The sequence below is a fragment of the Dromiciops gliroides genome, chromosome 4 (assembly GCF_019393635.1).
Source record: "Dromiciops gliroides isolate mDroGli1 chromosome 4, mDroGli1.pri, whole genome shotgun sequence".
NCBI lineage: Eukaryota > Metazoa > Chordata > Mammalia > Microbiotheria > Microbiotheriidae > Dromiciops > Dromiciops gliroides.
In genome coordinates, this window is record NC_057864.1 from 98652850 (window position 1) to 98672476 (window position 19627).

General features: G+C 45.1%; 1 protein-coding gene across 1 annotated transcript in view; it reads right to left on the minus strand.

Moving 5' to 3' along the window:
- Positions 1-6169: 6169 nt before the first annotated feature.
- CACNA1S (calcium voltage-gated channel subunit alpha1 S) overlaps positions 6170-19627 on the minus strand; it is a 98741-nt gene continuing 85283 nt past the window's right edge. The window contains exons 34-44 of the mRNA XM_044002526.1: positions 18133-18260; positions 17560-17656; positions 16583-16685; positions 14108-14209; positions 12780-12904; positions 11863-11991; positions 10815-11056; positions 9254-9324; positions 8212-8318; positions 7823-7966; positions 6170-6734 (exon numbers count right to left, since the gene is read on the minus strand). Of these exons, the coding sequence (XP_043858461.1) occupies positions 6474-6734; positions 7823-7966; positions 8212-8318; positions 9254-9324; positions 10815-11056; positions 11863-11991; positions 12780-12904; positions 14108-14209; positions 16583-16685; positions 17560-17656; positions 18133-18260 (1509 nt within the window). The 3' untranslated portion in view covers positions 6170-6473. The remainder of the gene's footprint in view (positions 6735-7822; positions 7967-8211; positions 8319-9253; positions 9325-10814; positions 11057-11862; positions 11992-12779; positions 12905-14107; positions 14210-16582; positions 16686-17559; positions 17657-18132; positions 18261-19627) is intronic.

The window sequence follows — 19627 nt, forward strand, 5'->3', positions numbered from 1 at the left end:
TGTGTGTGTGTGTGTGTTTGAGAGAGAGACAGAGAGAGAGACAGAGAGAGAGAGAGACACAGAGAGAGAGACACAGAGAGACAGAGACAGAGACAGAGACAGAAAGAGACAGAGAGAAAGAAAGACAGAGACAGAGACAGAGACAGAAAGACAGAGAGACATGGTTAACACAGAGCTTTGGAGAGGTCACCTTGGCAGCTGAGTTGAGGATGGGATGAAGTGGGGGAAGAGACTTGAGGCAGGAAGACCGAGCAGAAAGCCATTGCTGGTCAGTTGGGGGTATGGGGGTCGTGTGGTTGGGGGGGATGTCCGGAGGACCTGCACCAGGGTGTGAGGGGAGAGGAAATGGATTCAAGAGATGTTATGAAGATAGGAGGGAAAAGGCACTGCAATATTTAATAAATATTTTAAAAAATGAATAAAAAAGCAGAAAGGAAGGATTGAAAGGGAAAAGAAGAAAGAGGAAAAAAGAACAGAATGAATTGGAAGCTTCTGTCTGGCTGAGTGCCCCCTCAGCCCCACAAAAGAACCAACAGATTGTCTTCCTGTGAGCTCCCAGCCCCTTCCCCCACGGCCCCCAGGGACCCTCTCCCTTCCAGGCTGCTGGAGCCCAGATGTTGCCCAACACAAGCCACTTCCCTTTGATTAAGTTAACAAATAAACACCCAGTCCAGTCCAATCCAACTCCCAGCCTGGGAGCTATTGATTTTCAGTCTCAGGGGATGCATCATTTCTCAGTATTTTAATAGATATTCATTCCAGTCAGACCCTGCCTAGCGAACTGCTGGCAAGGAGACTAATGAGCATTTAACACTTCAAATTAAAGAGGATTCAGGGCAAAGGACTGAAGATGCTGGACGGGGAGGAGGGTCAGGAAGGATACAACTGTGTGAGATTAACCACCCACCTGCTACCTATCTGAAACTCAAATGGACTCAATGGATCAGGAATTATTTCTTTCTCTGGACCTGTGATTTCATTGGCATGATGATGATGATGATAGATAATGAGTCCAAGGTAGGATTTGAGAACCCAGGTCTTCTTGACTCAAAGGCTAGTTTGACTTCCTCTCTTTTTATTTATTTTTAAAATTTAAAATTTATTTTTAAAAATTTTAAAAATTTTCGTGGGGCAATGAGGGTTAAGTGACTTGCCCAGGGTCACACACACACACACACACAGCAAGTAAGTGTCAAGTGTCTGAGGCTGGATTTGAACTCAGGTCGTCTTGAATCCAGGGCCAGTGCTTTATCCACTGTGCCACCTAGTCGCCTCAGGACTTCCTCTCTTAAAGGGATTCCTAAAGGTAAGGCAATACCTAAACCCTGCATGACTTTCATTTTGTTGGGGCTGAAGGGAAGGTGGGGATGAATGGAAAAGGCTTGAACAGTTGGGAAGATTTTGAAACTGAGACTTGGATAGAATTGTAGGAGATCAGAGGACAGAATTGTGTGATTTCAGAATTAAAAGGGGTCTCAGAAATCAGGAGTTAGGTGGTGCAGGGGACAAACGATACCATGTCTGACCTAGAGACAGGAAGACCTGAGTTTGCATTTGTATGACCCTGGGAAAATCCCTTAACCTCTCTCATCCTCATCCTGAAAAACAGAAATGACAACAGCACCCACCTCACAGGACTGTTACGAAGGTCCAATGAGGTAACATACAAAAGGCACTTTGTGCTCCGATTATAATTGTAATTATTCTCATCTGCTTTAACCCACACCTAAGCAGAAATCTCAGTTAATAACATCCCTCAAGTAATGGCAATTCACAACTGTTCTTTGGGGACGCTCTAATTGCTAAGAAATTTCCTTAGATTGAATGGAAATCCCCATCTCTGTAACCACCATCCACCGCTTGCAGTTCTGCCCTTTTGGGACAAATCAAACAAAAAATCTAATCTCTCCTCCACATTATAACCCTTCAAGCACTTCCAGAGCGTCTCCTAGCCCCTCTAGCCTTTTCATTTCCAGGCTAAACAACCCCAATTCTTTCAGCCTCTCCTTATGGTATGATTTTGGAAATGATGGTCGCCTGGTTACCTTCCTCTGGGTAAATTCCAGTCCCTCAGTGTTCATGGGATTTAGAGATGGAAAGGACCCTCCTCATTTTAAGAAAGCAGAAGTTCATCAGTCCCAGTCCTCAAGGATCTTACTTTTTTTTTTTTTTTTTTGCAGAGCAATGGGGGTTAAGTGACTTGCCCAGGGTCACACAGCTAGTAAGTGTCAAGTGTCTGAGGCCGGATTTGAACTCAGGTACTCCTGAATCCAGGGCCAGTGCTTTATCCACTGTGCCACCTAGCTGCCCCCAAGGATCTTACAACAAGGGAGACAACTCATACTTATAAATCACCTTAGTTGTCACTTGATTGCTTCTTTTTCTTTCTTTCTTTCTTTTTTGGTTAAGTGACTTGCCCTGGGTCACACACGTAGTCAGTGTCTGAGGTTGGATTTGAACTCCCGTCCTCCTGACTCCAGGGTCAGTGCTCTGTTCACCTATCTGCCTTTTGTTCTTTTGCCTCTTGCCTTGCCTCTATGGTGTTGTTTTCTATCTATTTCCTGCTACTGATTTGATGAATGACATTGGTTATGCCCCTTACACTGTGTAGGCCTGAGCTCTCCCGATGATCTCTCCTTTCCCTGAACTTCTCTGGATTATCATCCTGCTCCATAGCTTGCCATTTCACATTCATTTAATTTTTCTTTATGCCTAGCCTCCCTAACTTGATTTTAAGTGCTTTTTTTCAAGTCACTTTAAAAGTGTTTATCATGTACAAGTCAGGGAAGCTAGGTAGTGCAGTGGATAGAATCCCAGGCCTGAAGTCAAGAAGACACATCTTCCTTAGTTCAAATGCTGCCTCAGACACTTCTTAGCTGTGTTACCCTGGGCAACTCACTTAGCCCTGTTTGCCTTGGTTTCCTTATCTGTAAAATGAAGCAGAGAAAGAAATGGCAAACCACTGCAGTATCTTTGCCAAGAAAACCCCAAATGGGGTCATGAAGAGTCAGATATGATTGAAGAACAACACATACAAGTCAATGTTCTGTAATTCCTTGTCTCTCCTAAAGGACCTACCTCAAGACCGTGGAGATAATAAATGCTTAATACATTTTTGTAGAAAGGAAGCAAGACCATGACTACAGGTGATTGAGTACTGGGCTTGGCTTCAGGGAGACCTGGGTTCAAATCTATCATTTGACACATGGGCAAATCTTCAAGCCTTAGTTCCTCATTGGTAAAATAGGTACAACACCACATTAATAAACTCTACCAGGAGCTCCCAATTGCTTCCAGTAGAAACTATAAATACCTCCATTTTGTTCTTTAAAACACTTCACAACTTGGCCACACTCTGTCTTTCCACAGCCATTTGACATTCCTCACACATAAGAACACTGTCTTCTCAGAGCCTTGGCAGGGGCTGTCACTCACCCCACTAGATGGACTCCCTTCTCTCCTCAGAAAATCCTTCACTTCCTTTAAGATACTGTTCAAGGGGGACAGCTAGGTGGCGCAGTGGATAAAGCACTGGCCCTGGATTCAGGAGTACCTGAGTTCAAATCCGGCCTCAGACACTTGACACTTACTAGCTCTGTGACCTTGGGCAAGTCACTTAACCCCCATTGCCCGCAAAGAAAAAGATACTGTTCAAGCATCACCTTCTACCTGGATCCTTTCCTGCTCCTCCTCATTGCCCATGCCCTTTCTCCCTAACTACCTTATATTTATTCTGAACATATTCATTCTCTTTATACTTTTGTAACACCCCCTTAAAATAATTAGCTCACTTTAAGCTGAGGGGGCAATAGAATGGGTCCCTATGGTCCACAGGCTTCCCTTCTTCTTTGGCTATAAGGAGATTATTGTAGATGAAAATTTATGAGTTAAATCACAATCACTCTGAGCCCCCCAGTTAGGACAATTCCTAACATTTAGGCAGAGGTTGGATTCTCTGCCTAAATTTACATTTATATGTATCTCTGGTTAACTTTTGGCCTTATGGTAGTTGAAACAAAATTCAGGTTACTCAAAATTTGTGGGTAATAGAATAGCTGATTACATGAGTGTCTTCAGATGGAGACACAGGCATCTGGAGGGAAATTTGGAGAAAGTGCCGATCTTTTCTCAGGATTTCCATCAATTCCTAAATAGGAGGGTATATTAATGGCATCAGTCCAGATCTTCTCTGAAATGCTTATAGAGATAGCCCTCATTGACATCTCCTTTCTTTACCAAAACTCAGCACAAAACTTCTCTTTCTCCTTTTTCTGGCTATCCAGGGACTCATGGTTCTTGGTTTAGCTCTCTATGACCTTTCTTTCCCCTTGAAATATCTATCTGCTTCAGAGAGAGCTCCTCAATTCCTTAGGTAATAACCAAGTCTCTCACAGAGTAATGGCTTTGATTGGTTCAGGGAGGTATACAGGCCCTGTTCACACTAGGTTCTGATTGATTTCCAATTAACAAACATTAAGTGGATGGGATAGTCAACGGACCCCCATTTTTATAGTGTACCAAGGTATCTCCTCTGATAGACTGCAAGCTCATTAAGGGCAGCAATTGTTAATTTTGTTTTTATATCCCCGTCATCTACTAGTATGGTATCTGGTACCTGGTAAGCATGTAATAAATGCTTCTTGATTTATAGCACCTTTCTCACCTGTTTGTTGCTGGATTAAAATGAGATCGTGTATGCAGTATCTTTTTATTTTGCGTGAGGAGAAGCTTATAGCTGACCTGTAACTTCATCAGAATAGGGAATTCTAAATGAGGGAAGCACCCAACTGTTCTGCAATTTAGTATTGCTGAAGTTAAGTGACTTACTAAGACTTGGTCACTGAGCTGGTGTGTCAGAGATAGGACTTGAATCCAGGACTTTGGGACTTGGAGGCTTCTTCTTCTTCTTCAGGCCATGAGAAAACAGAGGCTATTAGTAATTAAGTGACTTGTTTAAAGTCACAAGGCTAGTTGGTAGTGGAGCCAGAATTTAGGATTATAGTATTTAAAGCTGCTCTTCTTTTCCAATCCACTCATTTTATAGGTGAGAAAAATGAGGCCCAGAGAGAACTGGACTTGCCTAAAGTCACAGAGATGGTAAGTAGCATGAACCCGTGTCTCCTCAAATATAGCACTGCCTCCTGGGTATATACATAAGTATAGTACAAGGGGCATTGGTGAATCACTGAGGCAGATGAGGAGACAAAAATCCCACATGGATATAGCATTCTCATGTTAATATTGAAGGCAGGGGAAACAGGAGGGGGGACCCAGTTATTTCTCTGCCCCCGCTCCCAGCATTACTCTTTCTGGGCAAATTGGGGGACCCTCCTTACTTGGAGGACAACGTGTAAATCATTCTGCAAGGACACCATTGTATTGGAGTCAACAGCTCAGGCACTTTGCATGCAAGACTCACAGGGCATATTGCCAGGCCATCTTGATCAGCTCTACCAGCTGCCAGAAACTTGGGCTTGGTGTAGGGCAGAATGTTGATGCCCCCAACCCTCAGCATACACACACACACACACACACACACACACACACACACACACACACACACACACACACACACACACACAGCCTCCCTTTTCCTGACTAAACCCTCAAATGGATTTCAGACCCCAGGAGTCAGGGCCCTTTTGGTTGGCAGTGGGGCTGACCCAGAGATGCCAGGGTGTCTGAGGCAGACACTGTCCTTGGTTGGGCTACTCAGGTGACAGACGGAGGCTCCTTGGAAGCCCCTTTAAGCTTGCTGTGTCAGACAGTCCTGCTGGGGAGCTGGGCCTAATCCCACCCTACAGTCTGCCTCCTCCCTCATCTCCATTTCTGTTTCTATAATCAGGGAAGATTTGCCTGGCCCCCCGGTACTTCTCCTAGCTAAAATTTCTTTCCAGTACTGGTCCCATTTCTAGGATTTTATTTCAGGAACCTTACAACAGGAAAAATCCCAAGGTATTGAAACAAACTGAAGTATTATAATATGGTGATATAGCCTTTGATTTCTATTAGAAGCAGACTACTTCTGCCTCCAGATGGTGACAGATCCTCCTGATGTCAAACCAATGAGCTTCTGGGACTGAAGGGGAGGTGGGGATCTCAGGGTTGTTCCAGGTCAAGGAGCGAAAGGGCTTGGGTCCAAGAAAGGAGACAGGCAGATGCCGAGTGCTGGTGTCACCCTCAGGGGTCTTTAATGCCCTGCCAGTGGTAATGACCTTGTGCCAATCAGACACAGACATGAGTCTGCCCGGGCCACTGTGAATGATCAGGGGAGGCTCCCTTGAATCAGACTCCTGAGGGGGAAGGGAGCCTGTCGGGAGCTGCTTCCTTATGATTTTTCACAGTGTTTTGTGACCACCTGTCACTCAGCTAATTAGATAGCTATCCTGGTGGGAAGACTCTCTGTTCCCAGGTTCAACCCTCTTCCATACCAGGGCCATTCTGTTATGCCCTTTCTCAGGGAGTGAGGAGCCTCACAGCTGCTTGGAGATGAGGGCCTCTTGGGACCCCCAAGGCCCCTCGCAGCTGCCCGGGGTGGGCCCTACGGCCTGAGGCTCCAGGGATAAAGGGGCGCCATTCCTGTCTTCTGGACATGCCTGTCCTTTCAGTAGCTTGTTTGCCGCCTCCTCCACTTCCTCTGGTTCCATCTGGCAGGCGTCAGCTAAGGCCTGTCTGGTTGCCACCACGAAGTCAGTGTCGCCAGCCAGGGTGCCCAGGCCTCCCTGAACAAGAGCCTGCTCGGGGATGAGAGAAAGCAAGGACATGGATAACTTCTTGTTCCTCTGTGGAGTGTGGCTTTCCCAGAATAGGCACTCCTCATCCGTCTGTCCCAGGGGCTACCCTGTTTTCACCCGTCCCAGCCCTGAAGGATCCATCCTATTCTCCTTAAAATGGCGGGTCTAACCCCCTAAGCTATCTTGGCTCAGTAGATCGGGCACTGGTTCTCAAGGCAGAGCACATAGAATACCTCAGAGTCTTGATTTGAACCTAACAACAGCAACAACAACAATAATAGCAAACAACCACACTTTAAGGTTTGCAAAGCATACTATAAATATTATCTCATTTGGTCCTCACAAAACCCTGGGAGGTAGATGCTCATATTATACTCATTTAATAGGTGAGGAAACTGAGGCAGAGAGAGTGGGGGTATGGAGGAGATAATAAATATAGAATTGGGAGGGACCCTAAGAGGTCAACTAGTCCTATCCCCTCATTTTACAAATGAGGAAACAGGACCACAGAGGTTAAGTGACTTGCTCAAAATGATTAGGAAAGCCTGAGTTAAAATCCACCTTCAGACCCCTGGCAGGTGACTTAACCTCTGTCTGCCTGTTTCTTCACTTGTAAAATGGGGATAATAATAGTAGGCAACTCCCAGGGTTGTTGTGGAGATCAAATGGGATTATACTTGTAAAGTGCTTTGCAAACTTTAAATCACTCTTTATTATTATTAATTATTATTATTGTTGTTATTTTCATTGTTGACTTGAGAGCTAGTGCCCTATACACTGTCCTGTGACAACATGGAGGTTTGGATCTGCCGTTTAAATAATGTAGGGAACTTCCTCTGCCAATGAAGACCAGCATCTCTTCTGCAGTTTATAGTTTTGGGGAGTTGTCTGGGAGCTCCAAGGGCCACTCAGCTAGTGTCAGAGGTCAGATTTGAACCCAGGTCTTCCTGATTCTGAAGCCAGGCCTCTAGCTACCAGGTAGGCCATAACTGTGTCTCCTTCTCATGTCATCCATCCCTCCACAATCTGAAGTCCCTCTTCTCTCCTCATGCCCTGAATTCTGGATACATCACCAGCCCCAGACTCACCTTCCGGATCAGCCGGGTAGTAGCTGGTGTGGAAGATGCAGGAGATTTTCGGTCCGTGCCCTTATTGCCACCTGTTGTTGCTGTGCGCTGGGACTCTGGCATGGGGCTCTCTCTCTCCCTGGAAATGCTATCCTTCCTATGAGGCTGATCCCAAATGGACAGATCTCAGTGGGGCACTAGGCCTCTCTGGGACCAGCCCACTTGAGGGAATCTCAGGAAAGACTCAGGATTTCTGGTTTATTCTTGATAAAGGACTAATGTCTGCTATCCCAGTGTCACCCCTTCCCCTATGCCTCCCCCCATTCCCTCCCAAGCAGCACAGACATTGTTCCACAGTTCAGTTTCACAAAGGAGACCGTATGTCTTTATACAGCTTTGCCCTGCGTTACCTGGCCAGGGGAGGTGGGAGCTTGGGCCTCTGAGGATGCTACCAGGCTGGCTGCCTGTCTCCTGGTTATTCTGACGTCTTTCTCTGGATAAATAGCAGCTTGATGTTCTGCTGGGGAGAAGGGGGGTTGGCATGACCACTGCTACGAAAACAAGTCAACAGCCCCACTGGGGCCTGGTGGGGCCCTTGGCACACCGGTGACCTCTGCCAGGCCTTCAGGAAGCCAAGAGCAAGCAAAGACATCTCACTGAAAAGCACATGTCCCAACCTCAATAGCACCAGGATCAGACATCTTTAGTTTCTCTGATTTCTTCTACCTTTACAAGTTTAGGAAGGGGAGACATTAGGGATCAGGATAGTGCGAGGCTTCCTGTTCTTCAGTATATCCCTACTTGGGAGAAGGCCTTACATCTCCACTCTCATGCCTCAGAATTCTCTTGGGTCACCTTGCCCACCCTCTAGCCCCATGTCGTGATCCCTCATGCAGACCAACCCCATGGTGTCCCTCCATCACATGTACTTGGTTGTCATCATCTCCCTCTGATCTTGTTAATTTTATAAACTAATTCCAGCTAAGGACCTCCATGATTGGGTTAAGGAGTTGAATTTTGAATCAGAGCTTTCTGGAGATAAGATAGCTTAACCACATACATTTTCTCTAATGCTGGTGGGTTTTTTCTTAAGGGAAGATGGGAGAAATATTTTTCACAAGTGCTTCTTTATAAAACTTCCCTCACTTCACACTGTTTAGTAGGTAGCCTCCCACTCTGCCCACATGGACTGGCTGAGGATATCCCTCCCATTCTGCTGCCCCACAGTTCCCTTGGCAACAAGCTCCAAGGCAACCCCCTCATCTTGCCTGCCACATGAAATCTGAGATCCTACCCCCCAGGCAAGAAGGAGTAGGCTTGGAATGGACACTAATGTATTTCCTCAGAGGAGAGTGCCCACCTAAGGAAGCAGAAGGGATGGGGGAAGCTGTGAATGGGGTTGATCCCGGATAAGGTTGGGCTTCTTGTTGGGTCAAAGAAAAGGGCACTGACCTGGGGCAGAGTGAGGGTGGCCATTCCTTTTTAGGGAAGGTGATGCTGGGAGCTCATTCACGTGATGGATACTGAAACAGAAGCAGGAAACAGATCATCAGTCTCCCTACTCCTCATTGTGACCATCCCCACGATCTCTACACTCCATTCCTCTCACCATCATGTTTTCTGATGGCTCTTGACCTATCACATGGATCTGGCTGCAGTGTGAGACCATGAGGCCTACATTGTGGCCAAAGTGTAATGTGTCTCACCACCCAATAACATCTACCCTCTTCTGTGGCCTGGTCAGTTTTCTCCCTGTTACCCACTAGCTCTGTGCTAATCCCTGTCTCCTCACCTTCCAATACTCTCCCCCCCTTCCTGGAATGCCATTTTCCTTCTACCTAATGAATAATAGGCACTCAGTAAATAGTATATTGTATTTTTATTGATTTTGTTAAATATATCCCAATTGCATTTTAATTTGGTTCAAGCTGCACTAGGGAGTGTTGGGCCATCCTACAGGGCAGCTTTTTGACACCTCTGTTCTAGTGCAACCTTTTTTTGTATCTGAGGAAACTGAGGCAAACAGAGGTTAAGTGATTTGCCCAAGGTCATACAAGTGATAAAGCTGGGATTTGAACTCAGTCCCTTTGTCTCAAAATCTAACATACTTCCATGGTACTATCTTAAATACCAAATCTTACAGAGGTAAGATTGGATAGAGCACTGGGCCTGGAGTAAGGAAGACCTGAGTTCAAATCTAGCCTCAGATACTTAATAGCCATGTGGCCCTCAGCGAGTCATTTAACTTCTCTTTGCCTCAGTTTCTTCAACTACAAAATGGGGATAATAATAGAACCTACATTCTGTGATATAATATTTGTAAGGTACTTAGCACAGTGCCTGGCACATAATAGGCACTAAATAAATGCTTATCTCCTTCCTTGTAGATTTCCTCTTTCTGAAGTATTTAGTGATCTGGCTGTGAACCTTCTTTCCACCTCCTTTCCCTCCCCTCCCCTGAGTCAGGGTTATTTCAGGGTTCTGTCTTTTAACCGATAGCATTTTCAATAAATTGATTGCTCAATAAACTCATCAATTCACTTCACTGCCCCCTAGAGATATGACCATCTGTCTGCAAGTCCACGGAATGAGCAAATCATTCAGGTTTAAATTACAGTATCACTTCTGAAATGGGGCTGCCCCCTACTGGTCTAAAGGGTCTGTGCAGGCCACGTTAGCTACCCTGGGCCACAGTGAAATTGGAAGACATCAGAGGGCATTTAGTTTAAAGGTTTCATTTTACGGATGAGTATGCTGGGGCCTAAAGTATTTAGGTGACTTTTCCAAGGTCACAGTCGTAGTAAATGATAGAGGCAGAATTTGAACCCAGATTTTCTGACTCCAAATAAAATTTCCTTTTCCTTTGAACCACTTTGCTTCTGTCTTTCATGGGGAAAATGAAGTGAATGTTCCTTCCCTTCCCTTCCCAAGCCAGGATGATGATTGTTCTTGCCATCTTCCCTCCCCTAGACTCCCAATCCCAAATCTAAGACTGGCAGTTTCCAGTCATCACCTGGAGAACACACAGCTATTGGCATTGTTGGTATTGGCATTGCTGGCATTTGTGTTGGCATGAGTCCTGGCCAGAGGGTTGACATGTGGTTCTGGGGGGAAGTCATCTAGGAAGACAGGGGAGTCCAGATCCTCCATTTCCATCTCTGTGAACTGCAGGGGCCTCTGGCTGGCAACATTGGGGGGCAGTGAGTCGGTCCTCTCTAGGAAGGTGTCCACCTGGCCAAAAAGACCTCCTGTCCTCTGGAGCCAAGAGAAAAGAGCAATGAGGCTGAGAACAATGTCCAGGAAACAGGCTGGGAGGGAGTCCCTAAGGCAGATAAGGTTGGAAGTGGGTAGATAATATATGTGGGGGCCCCTTGGGGAATAAATGGCCACCTTCTGACATCTAATAGGTTCATAGGAGAATGAACCGGGCAGTGAGATATTTCTGAGGTTTGCCACCCCCACGACCACTACAGCCTAATACGCCTACTGCCCCTAAAAGACCGCACCCCTCCCCTCTGGGATGACAGGGTACACTGTCATCCTGGAAGATGGAAAGGATACGGGGGAGAGAGGAGACACAGTCTCTGCCCTCAGGAAATCTCTAGCCTGCAGAGTGAATTGTTACATTAATAATTGACGATGATTAATTATCACAAGAGAGGAGACATGAAGACAAGGACACAACCAGCAGATGGACAGCACAATGGGCATAAGGCCTAGGGCCGATGCTGGAGTGAATAGAGGCAGGTGGAGTTGGTCAGCATTCGGATGGAGGTGAGAGATATCACTGGATAGAAAAGAAGAGGAGGCTCAGAGGTGGGGCGGGGTTGGGGGGACGGGACAGGGTAGGCAGTGTGTGGGATTAGAAATAGGTTTGCTTGGTTAGAAGCTAAGCTTGTGAGTTAAGTTGCTACAAGAGCTGGGGATGGTCAGCTCCCGGGCTGCTGCTTTTCTTGGTGAGGGATCGATCTGATGTGACTGGAGATGACTCTGCTGAGGCTCTTTGTTTCCATGGGCTGCTGCTGCTGCCCAGCCATTCATTTTGTCCGGCTCTCACTCACCCGGTAGATGCCCTCCTCTATGGCTGCCTCCACCATAGCCCTCTCCAGCTCTTCCTCAGCTGTCAGATCTCCAGAGATGGCTCGGTGGATCTCAGGAGCAGCTTCCTCTTCAATGCTCCGAAGCCCAGCCTTGTACAGGAAAAGAAATGTAATGATTATTGCAGCCAGGGAGAAGAGATGAGGTGATGCTCCCTTCCTCTGACCAGGGTTTTCAACATTGGGAGCCAGAGTCTCCCTAGAGTCCTACCCTTGTCTCTTTTTCATTTTGCTATTATGTCACTCGCTTTCCTTCTGGCTCATCAAGGTCCCTGAGCATATAATCCTGGAGCTCCCAGGGAGGTCATCCAGTTCATTTTATCTTTTTAAAAATTTTTTCAATTTAAATTTTTATTTTTGCGGGGCAATGGGGGTTAAGTGACTTGCCCAGGGTCACACAGCTAGTAAATGTCAAGTGTCTGAGGCCAGATTTGAACTCAGGTCCTCCTGAATCAGTTCATCTTATCTAGGCCTGTCCTCATGCTAACCATCCTAGGGGATATACCACATCCTTCCTGGATTGCCTGGACCTGATAACTAACTTGATTTTTGAGAGGGGGAAGGGGAGTAATCAGGGTTAAGTGACTTGCCCAGAGTCACACAGCTAGTCACTGTCAAGTATTTGAGGTCAGATTTGAACTCAGGTCCTCCTGACTCCAGGGCCTGTGCTCTATCCACTGTGCTACCCAGTTTCCCCATGACAACTAACTCATCTGTAAAATGAAGGAGTTAGAATGGATGAACGCTGATGATCCTCCCGCTTTAACACTTTGATCTTATGATATGGGAAAAGTGGAATCCCCACTCTGGATTTTGGGAGGGCGGTGATACCTTCTGGGAAGAACAGTGCGGGTGCGCATGTGGCCCATCATGCCACTCACCTGGATCTGCACGGTGTCTTTTTTGGGTCGATATCCATAATATTCCTCCTGGCGCTTCATAAACTTCCGGAAATGCTCTTGGATGAGGAAGGTGGCATAGAATTTTCCTACTGTCACTTCATCATCTAGAGAGTTAACAACAGAACCATGAGTCCCAGTTACAGTGGGCTTCCTGGGCCCAATTTGGGGATGATGGGATGGAAGAGATCAAGAAAGGAGCAGGATTAAACATTATCAAACTTCATTTCCCTTGATTATTTGGGCCAATGAGAATACTCTGTCCTGAGGCTCATGGTTAGTTCTTTTTTTTTTTTTTTTTTTGCAGGGCAATGAGGGTTAAGTGACTTGCCCAGGGTCACACAGCTAGTAAGTGTCAAGTGTCTGAAGCCGGATTTAAACTCAGGTACTCCTGAATCCAGGGCCGGTGCTTTTACCACTGCGCCATCTAGCTGCCCTCATGGTTACTTCTGACAGACTTCCATGAATGCAAAGGCATTCTGGGTATTTAATAGCAAGACATTTCTCTTTTGGAAAGCTACAACAAAGGACTGGCTCTCTTGGAAATCCCATTCCCCTTCTCTGTCAATTACCTTGGTCCCAACTATTATTCCAAAGGGCCACTGATAAAACATACTGCCCACTTCTTGACAGAGAGGTGATGGAATCAAGATGCAGAATAAAACATACAATTTTGGACTTAGTGTGGGAATTTCTTTGTGGAAACTATGGATATTTGCTACAAGGACTTCTTTGTTTTTTGTAAGGCAATTGGGATTAAGTGACTTGCCCAGGGTCACACAGCTAGTAAGTGCCAAGGGTCTGAGGCCGGATTTGAACTCAGGTCCTCCTGAATCCAGGGCCAGTGCTCTATCTACTGTGCCACCTAGCTGCCCCTTGTTACAAGGACTTTTAATGGGGGGAAATTTGACAGAATGAAAGGAGTATCTCTTTAATATTTTGCTTCTATTGAATTACCCATCATCCCCTTAAAGGAAATATCTCCTAACCCACCATTCCCTTAAAAAAAATAGTGTAGCAAAAAATAAAAATAAAAAAGAATCAAAGAAAGAAAAGAGTCATTGAAGCATTTAAAAAAAATTCAGAGAAAGGAATGGAAGAAAAGTCAGAAAAAGGCACAGAGGAGCAGGACAGCTTTGAAAACTAGAGGTTGAATTTACTATACTTAAAAAGGAAAGTATATATATATATGTGATAGAGACAGCTAGATATGGCTATAGATATATACACACATGGAAATTACACTTTATTTAGCATTTGTTAAAAAAATTGTTAAAAAAATAACCACTGGTTCCTAAAGCCATACGTACCTCCAATGGGGGGAATGACTTGGTCGAGGAGCTTCATGCTAGTTCTCTTCCAAATCTTCTTGATGATTGCTCTCAGCTCCTCATTGGCCTGCTCAAAGTTACCTGGTGGCAAGTGAGAGGCAGAAATGGCTTCTTCTGACATCGTTCATGCCATGCCAATCCCTTGAGACAAAATGGCCTCCCAGTCCTCTCTAGGAACTATAGAGTGAGCCAGTCACTCTTGGGAAGACAGGACATTTTTCTTGCATCATTGCCCTTCTAGTAGGTCTGAAGCCCATCCCTTGTATCACTGTCTCCTACCCTGGTTATCAGAGCCCAAAGCTAACCTTCCTCTGGTTCTCTGCTGTCATTGCCTCAGCTGTCTGGGCCCTGGGTACAGAACACTCCTGCATTTCACGGTTCTCCAACATCTACCTCCTTGCTCATTTCTTACTCCTCTGATGTTTGCCCCTTGCAACATTCTTCTATTATATACCTCCTGTTCCCCTGTAAAGAAATCATTTTTCTTTTTCTTAATTAATTTTAGGGAAAACTGGCAATGGCTATTATGTAGAATAACCCACAATGAGCGCTGGGGCACAGGGCAGGACTGTGTTTGAAAGAGCTACTAGGGAAGAACTGTGTCAAAGCAGCACAGAGACTTATTGATGCCTCATGTGGTCTGTGGAAATGCAGGGGCCAAGGGGTCTAAACAGTTTTTGTATGTGTCTTGGCTCCCTTTGGCATGCTGTCTGTTGAAACCTATGGGTCCCTTCTCAGAATAATGTTTTTAAATGCAGAAAATAAAACACAGTATTACAAAGGAAACCAATTGTATTGAAATGTAGTTATCAAGATATTAAGAGGTTAAGAAAGTTCGACATAGACTGATAAGTACATATACACACATATGGGTGCATACACATATACATATACAGGATATTCTAAAAGTCACCCAGGAAAGGTATACTGAAGTCCATTTGGAAAGTCTTAAAATGTCGGGCTGAAGGCATTAGGAAACCAGAGGAATGTCCTGAAGAGGGCATTGCCCTCTTTGTGGAAGATGGATTGGAGAGGGGAGAGATGGGAAGATGGGAGTCAAGTTAGGAGGCTGTTACAAAAGATCAAGTAAGAAGAAATGAGGGCCTGAACTAGGGAGGTGGTCATGCAAGTGGAAAAAAAGGAATGGATGTGAGAAATATTGTGGGGGTAGAATTGACAAGACTTGGCAAGTCATCAAATATGTTGTTTCAGTCATGTCCAATTTTTTGTGACCCCATCTGGGGTTCTCTTGGCAGAGATACTGGAGTAGTTTGCCATTTCTTTCTCCAGACCATTTTATAGATGAGGAAATGGAAGCAAACAGGGATAAGTGACTTGCTTGGGGTCATACAGCTAGTAAGTATCTGAGGCCAGATTTGAACTCAGGAAGAGGAGTCTTCCTGACTCCAGGTCTAGCACTATATTCACTGTGAATATGGAGGTGAGAAAAATGGGGAGAGTGCAAGAGGATAGCAATCTTCCAAACCTGGGGGTGCCTGAAAGGGTGGTAGTGGCTTCAGTGGAAATAGAGACATTTGCAGGAGGGGTGGGTTTAGCAGATGATAGGGAAGGCAAAGAAAATGGGTTGTTTGGGAAATGTTGAGTTTTAGATGAGACATGCAAATGGAGATGTCCAATAGGCAGATGGTCATGTAGGGCTGGAGACTAGGGCAAAGACTGAAACTGGGTTTTTAGATCTGGGAAGGATATTCATAGAGGTGATAGTTGAACTGATGAGTGTTGATGAGATAACTGAGAGGGTGAAAAAAGAAAAGAGGACCCAGAACAGAACCTGGGAAGAACTGCCTAGTTTCTAATTCTAGGCTGTTTAACTGTTCTATAAGAAATCTTCATACAATTTTGTGAATGGCTGGTAATTTTATCTTTTCTTGGGAAATATAATGTAATATAATGCCATAATATCCTCTCCCTGTAAACCTTTGCTAATCCTTTAGCAGGGCTTGGGTTTGAGAAGAAGGGAACATCTATCCTCATAGAGGGGTATCTATGGTGACAGCTATATTCTAGGGCACAGAGGAAGACATTGATGCCCCTCTATTTGGGCAGATGTTCCCTTTTTCTCAAATCCAAGCCCCCCCTTAAGAGAGATTCAGTTAAAATATATGTATACATGGATGTATGTAAGTATATATGCATGCATGTGTATGTGTGTGTATATATGTGAGAGAGTGAATCCTAAGGGATTATTGTTCATGCCCAGAATGGCCTGATTCCCTCTGAGTACTGTGGAGCAGAGGGCCACATGGTTTTGGGAATTTCCCCTCTTCCCTCTCTCCACTATTTACTTTCTCATCATGCAAACCAATGGAAGGCTAAGGGTAAAGAATGTCTCTCTCCTCAGCCACAAGGTTGGAGAATCAGGGAGAATTTGGGCTAAAACTAACTCCTAGTAGGAGGAGAAAGGGAAACCTACAAAGGGGATGGGGTTCTCACCTTCTGTCTTGATCTTGAGAGCTGTGCGGACCAGAGCGAAGAGGGTAGCATTGAAGGTAACGGTGCCATCACTGTTCAGGGGCATGTTCATGCTTACTAATCGCTACACAAAGAAAGGGAATGGCCCATGGGACTGCAGGAACTGACTGGATTGGGAGTCAAGTTTGGATGGTGAGGGGCAGCTAGGTGGCACAGTGGATAGAGCACCAGCCCTGGACTCAGGAGTACCTGAGTTCAAATCCAGCCTCAGACACTTAGCACTTATTAGCTGTGTGACGCTGGGCAAGTCACTTAACCTCAACTGCCTCACTTAAAAAAGTTTGGATGGTGAGCACCATCTTCATCAGCTCTACAAGTAGATGAGGACAAGGCTTGGGTGGCATAGGCTGATCAGGAAACTTGTTTTGTTGACTGGTAGAAAGATGGATTTAAGGGAAAATAGCTAGAGATTTGGAAGGGTCCTTCCCCACTATTTGATCCAGTTTTGTCATCTCACGAGGAAAGTTGAAGTGACTTTCTCAATGTCACACTAATGGGAGAGACTAATGGGATCTTAAAGAGCCAGAATGGACCTTAGAGGCCACCTGGTTCAGTACAGAGAAGGAACTAAGACTGAAAAGAGAGAGTCACATAGATAGGAAGTGTCTGAGGTAGGACCCGAACCCAGGACCTCCTCAGTCCAAGCTCAGGACTCTATCCATTATGCCACACAATCTCTCCCAGGACTATAATCTAAGTCTCTCCTGTTACCAGTCCAGCCCACTTTCTATGACACACTTGTAGTGTGAAGCCACACTACAAGGGGAATTCAGAATTAAGAGAAAAATCTTGTAAGTCTTCATATAGGTACCCAAAAGCCTGAGAAATAACTAGCCAGAGTTGGCACACATGCCTCCCACCAGAAGAATCTCCACAACTCCCTAGCCCCCTCTGACAATGTAGGACCTCCCTGGCAAAGCACAAGTTACATTGCTTACCTTACAAGCCACCCTGTGAGGGCAGAACTTCCCAAAGCCCAGGGGGGGTTGGATCCGTCTCAACAGGGTCACAACATCCAGATGCTTGATTCTGCCCCTAGAGGATGAGAGTAGAGCTTCCATCCCCACTGGAACATCTCTTTCCCCTCAGGGAGCTGGAGATGGGGAAGAAGGCCAGGAAATGGGGGAGTGTCCTGCTTTTGGATTCAGAGACCATTGTCTAAAGCCCAGATTTGGTGGGAGGGAGGCTCAGCTGCCGTTCCTTAGAGGATTCAATGGATATGTTGTCATGGATCACCGGGATGGTGATTTAACTGAGGTAGCCAGAAGTCGTTGTATCCAGGGGTCAAGGCATTTCCATCTCCATGCTCTGGTCCTTTTTCCCCCGCTCCAGGATAAGAAACTTATTTCAGAGGGAGGCATATACCAAGGAATCATGGGTAAATGGAGACAACAGGAGGATGAGTCTAACTAGACTAGTGGTACAGCAGATCAGACTCCCAACTAGGAGTGAGGGATGGAGTATTTAGAGGACAGTCTGAGGCCAGGGTCCCTTACTCTGGCTATACTCACTTAGCTTCAGGGTCATATTCAGCCCAGATCTTCTTGAACTCATCCAGGTGATGTGGGCCCAGGATGGACCAGTCTCGCGTGAGGTAGTCAAAGTTGTCCATAATGACAGCCACAAAGAGGTTGATGATCTGTAAGGAGCAGAACCAAAAATTACCAAGTATGAAAAGCCAGAAATAATGGAGGGGGGGAACTTCTTAGCAGAGGATGGGGATTACAGATGTGCAAATTTGTAGTAAATGAGCTAATCTATGAAAAAATGCTTAGCACAGGGCCTGGCACATAGTAGGAGTTATATAAAGGCATCCTCCCTCCCTTTCCCCTCCTCTCTTTGTCAGACTCAGCTGATGAGTTGATTGCTTTGCTCTCCCCCCCTTTCTATTTTAAGTCTTTCTTACAAGAGATATCTCTCTGGGGACAGAGATATTCGAAAATGATAAAAAGTATAAGATTTCAGTACAACTTCCTTAAATTTCTTTTTTTGTTTTATTGCTAAAGTTAGCAGTTCTAGTATAATATTGAATAATAAGGCTGGTAATGCATAGCTGTGCTTCACCAATGATCTTGCTGGAAAGTCTCCTAGTTTATCCCCATTACAGATAATTCTTAGTCTTCGTTTTAGACAGACACTAGATATTAGTACAAATTCAACAAAAAGCAAAAGAAGTGATGGACAAAAGGGGAAGATGAAACAGGAGCCTCTGGTGAAGAGAAGATTGAGGCACCCAGGATCTCCCTCTGGTCTTCCCTGGGGGTGGAAAGATGGGCTTAGAGTAGAGGAGGAGACTGCTTTTTGTCTTGTTCCTCATGACTGACTTTCATGATACTGGACAAATAACTCAACTTCTCTGTGTCCAGAGTTCCCTTGAGGGGGGAGCGGGTGGTACTTTTCTAAACAGTGATTTGGGGGTGAGTGAAATTATGTTTAAAGACTTTTTGTAGGAAGCCCCTTCACAAATATGAGGTCCAATTAAATCTCCTATAAAAATAATAATTGATAACAACACAGAACTTTATACATATTTTCTCATTTGAGTCTGACAAAAACCTTGTGAGGTGGATACCATAAGAGTCTTTCTTCCTTCCTCCTTCCTTCCCTCCCTTCCTCCTTTCTCTTTCTTTCATCCTTCCTTCCTTTCTCTTTCTTTCTTTCTTTCTTTCTTTCTTTCTTTCTTTCTTTCTTTCTTTCTTTCTTTCTTTCTTTCTTTCTTTCTTTCTTTCCTTCTTTCTTTCTTTCCTTCCTTCCTTTTTTCTTTCTTTCCTTCCTTCCTTCCTCCCTCCCTCCCTCTCTTTCTTTCTTTCTTTCTTTCTTTCTTTCTTTCTTTCTTTCTTTCTTTCTTTCTTTCCTTCTTTCTTTCTTTCCTTCCTTCCTTTTTTCTTTCTTTCCTTCCTTCCTTCCTCCCTCCCTCCCTCTCTTTCTTTCTTTCTTTCTTTCTTTCTCCACGAAAATGGATATTATCTCATATACACCAAAATCCATGGCATCACTTTCTGTGAT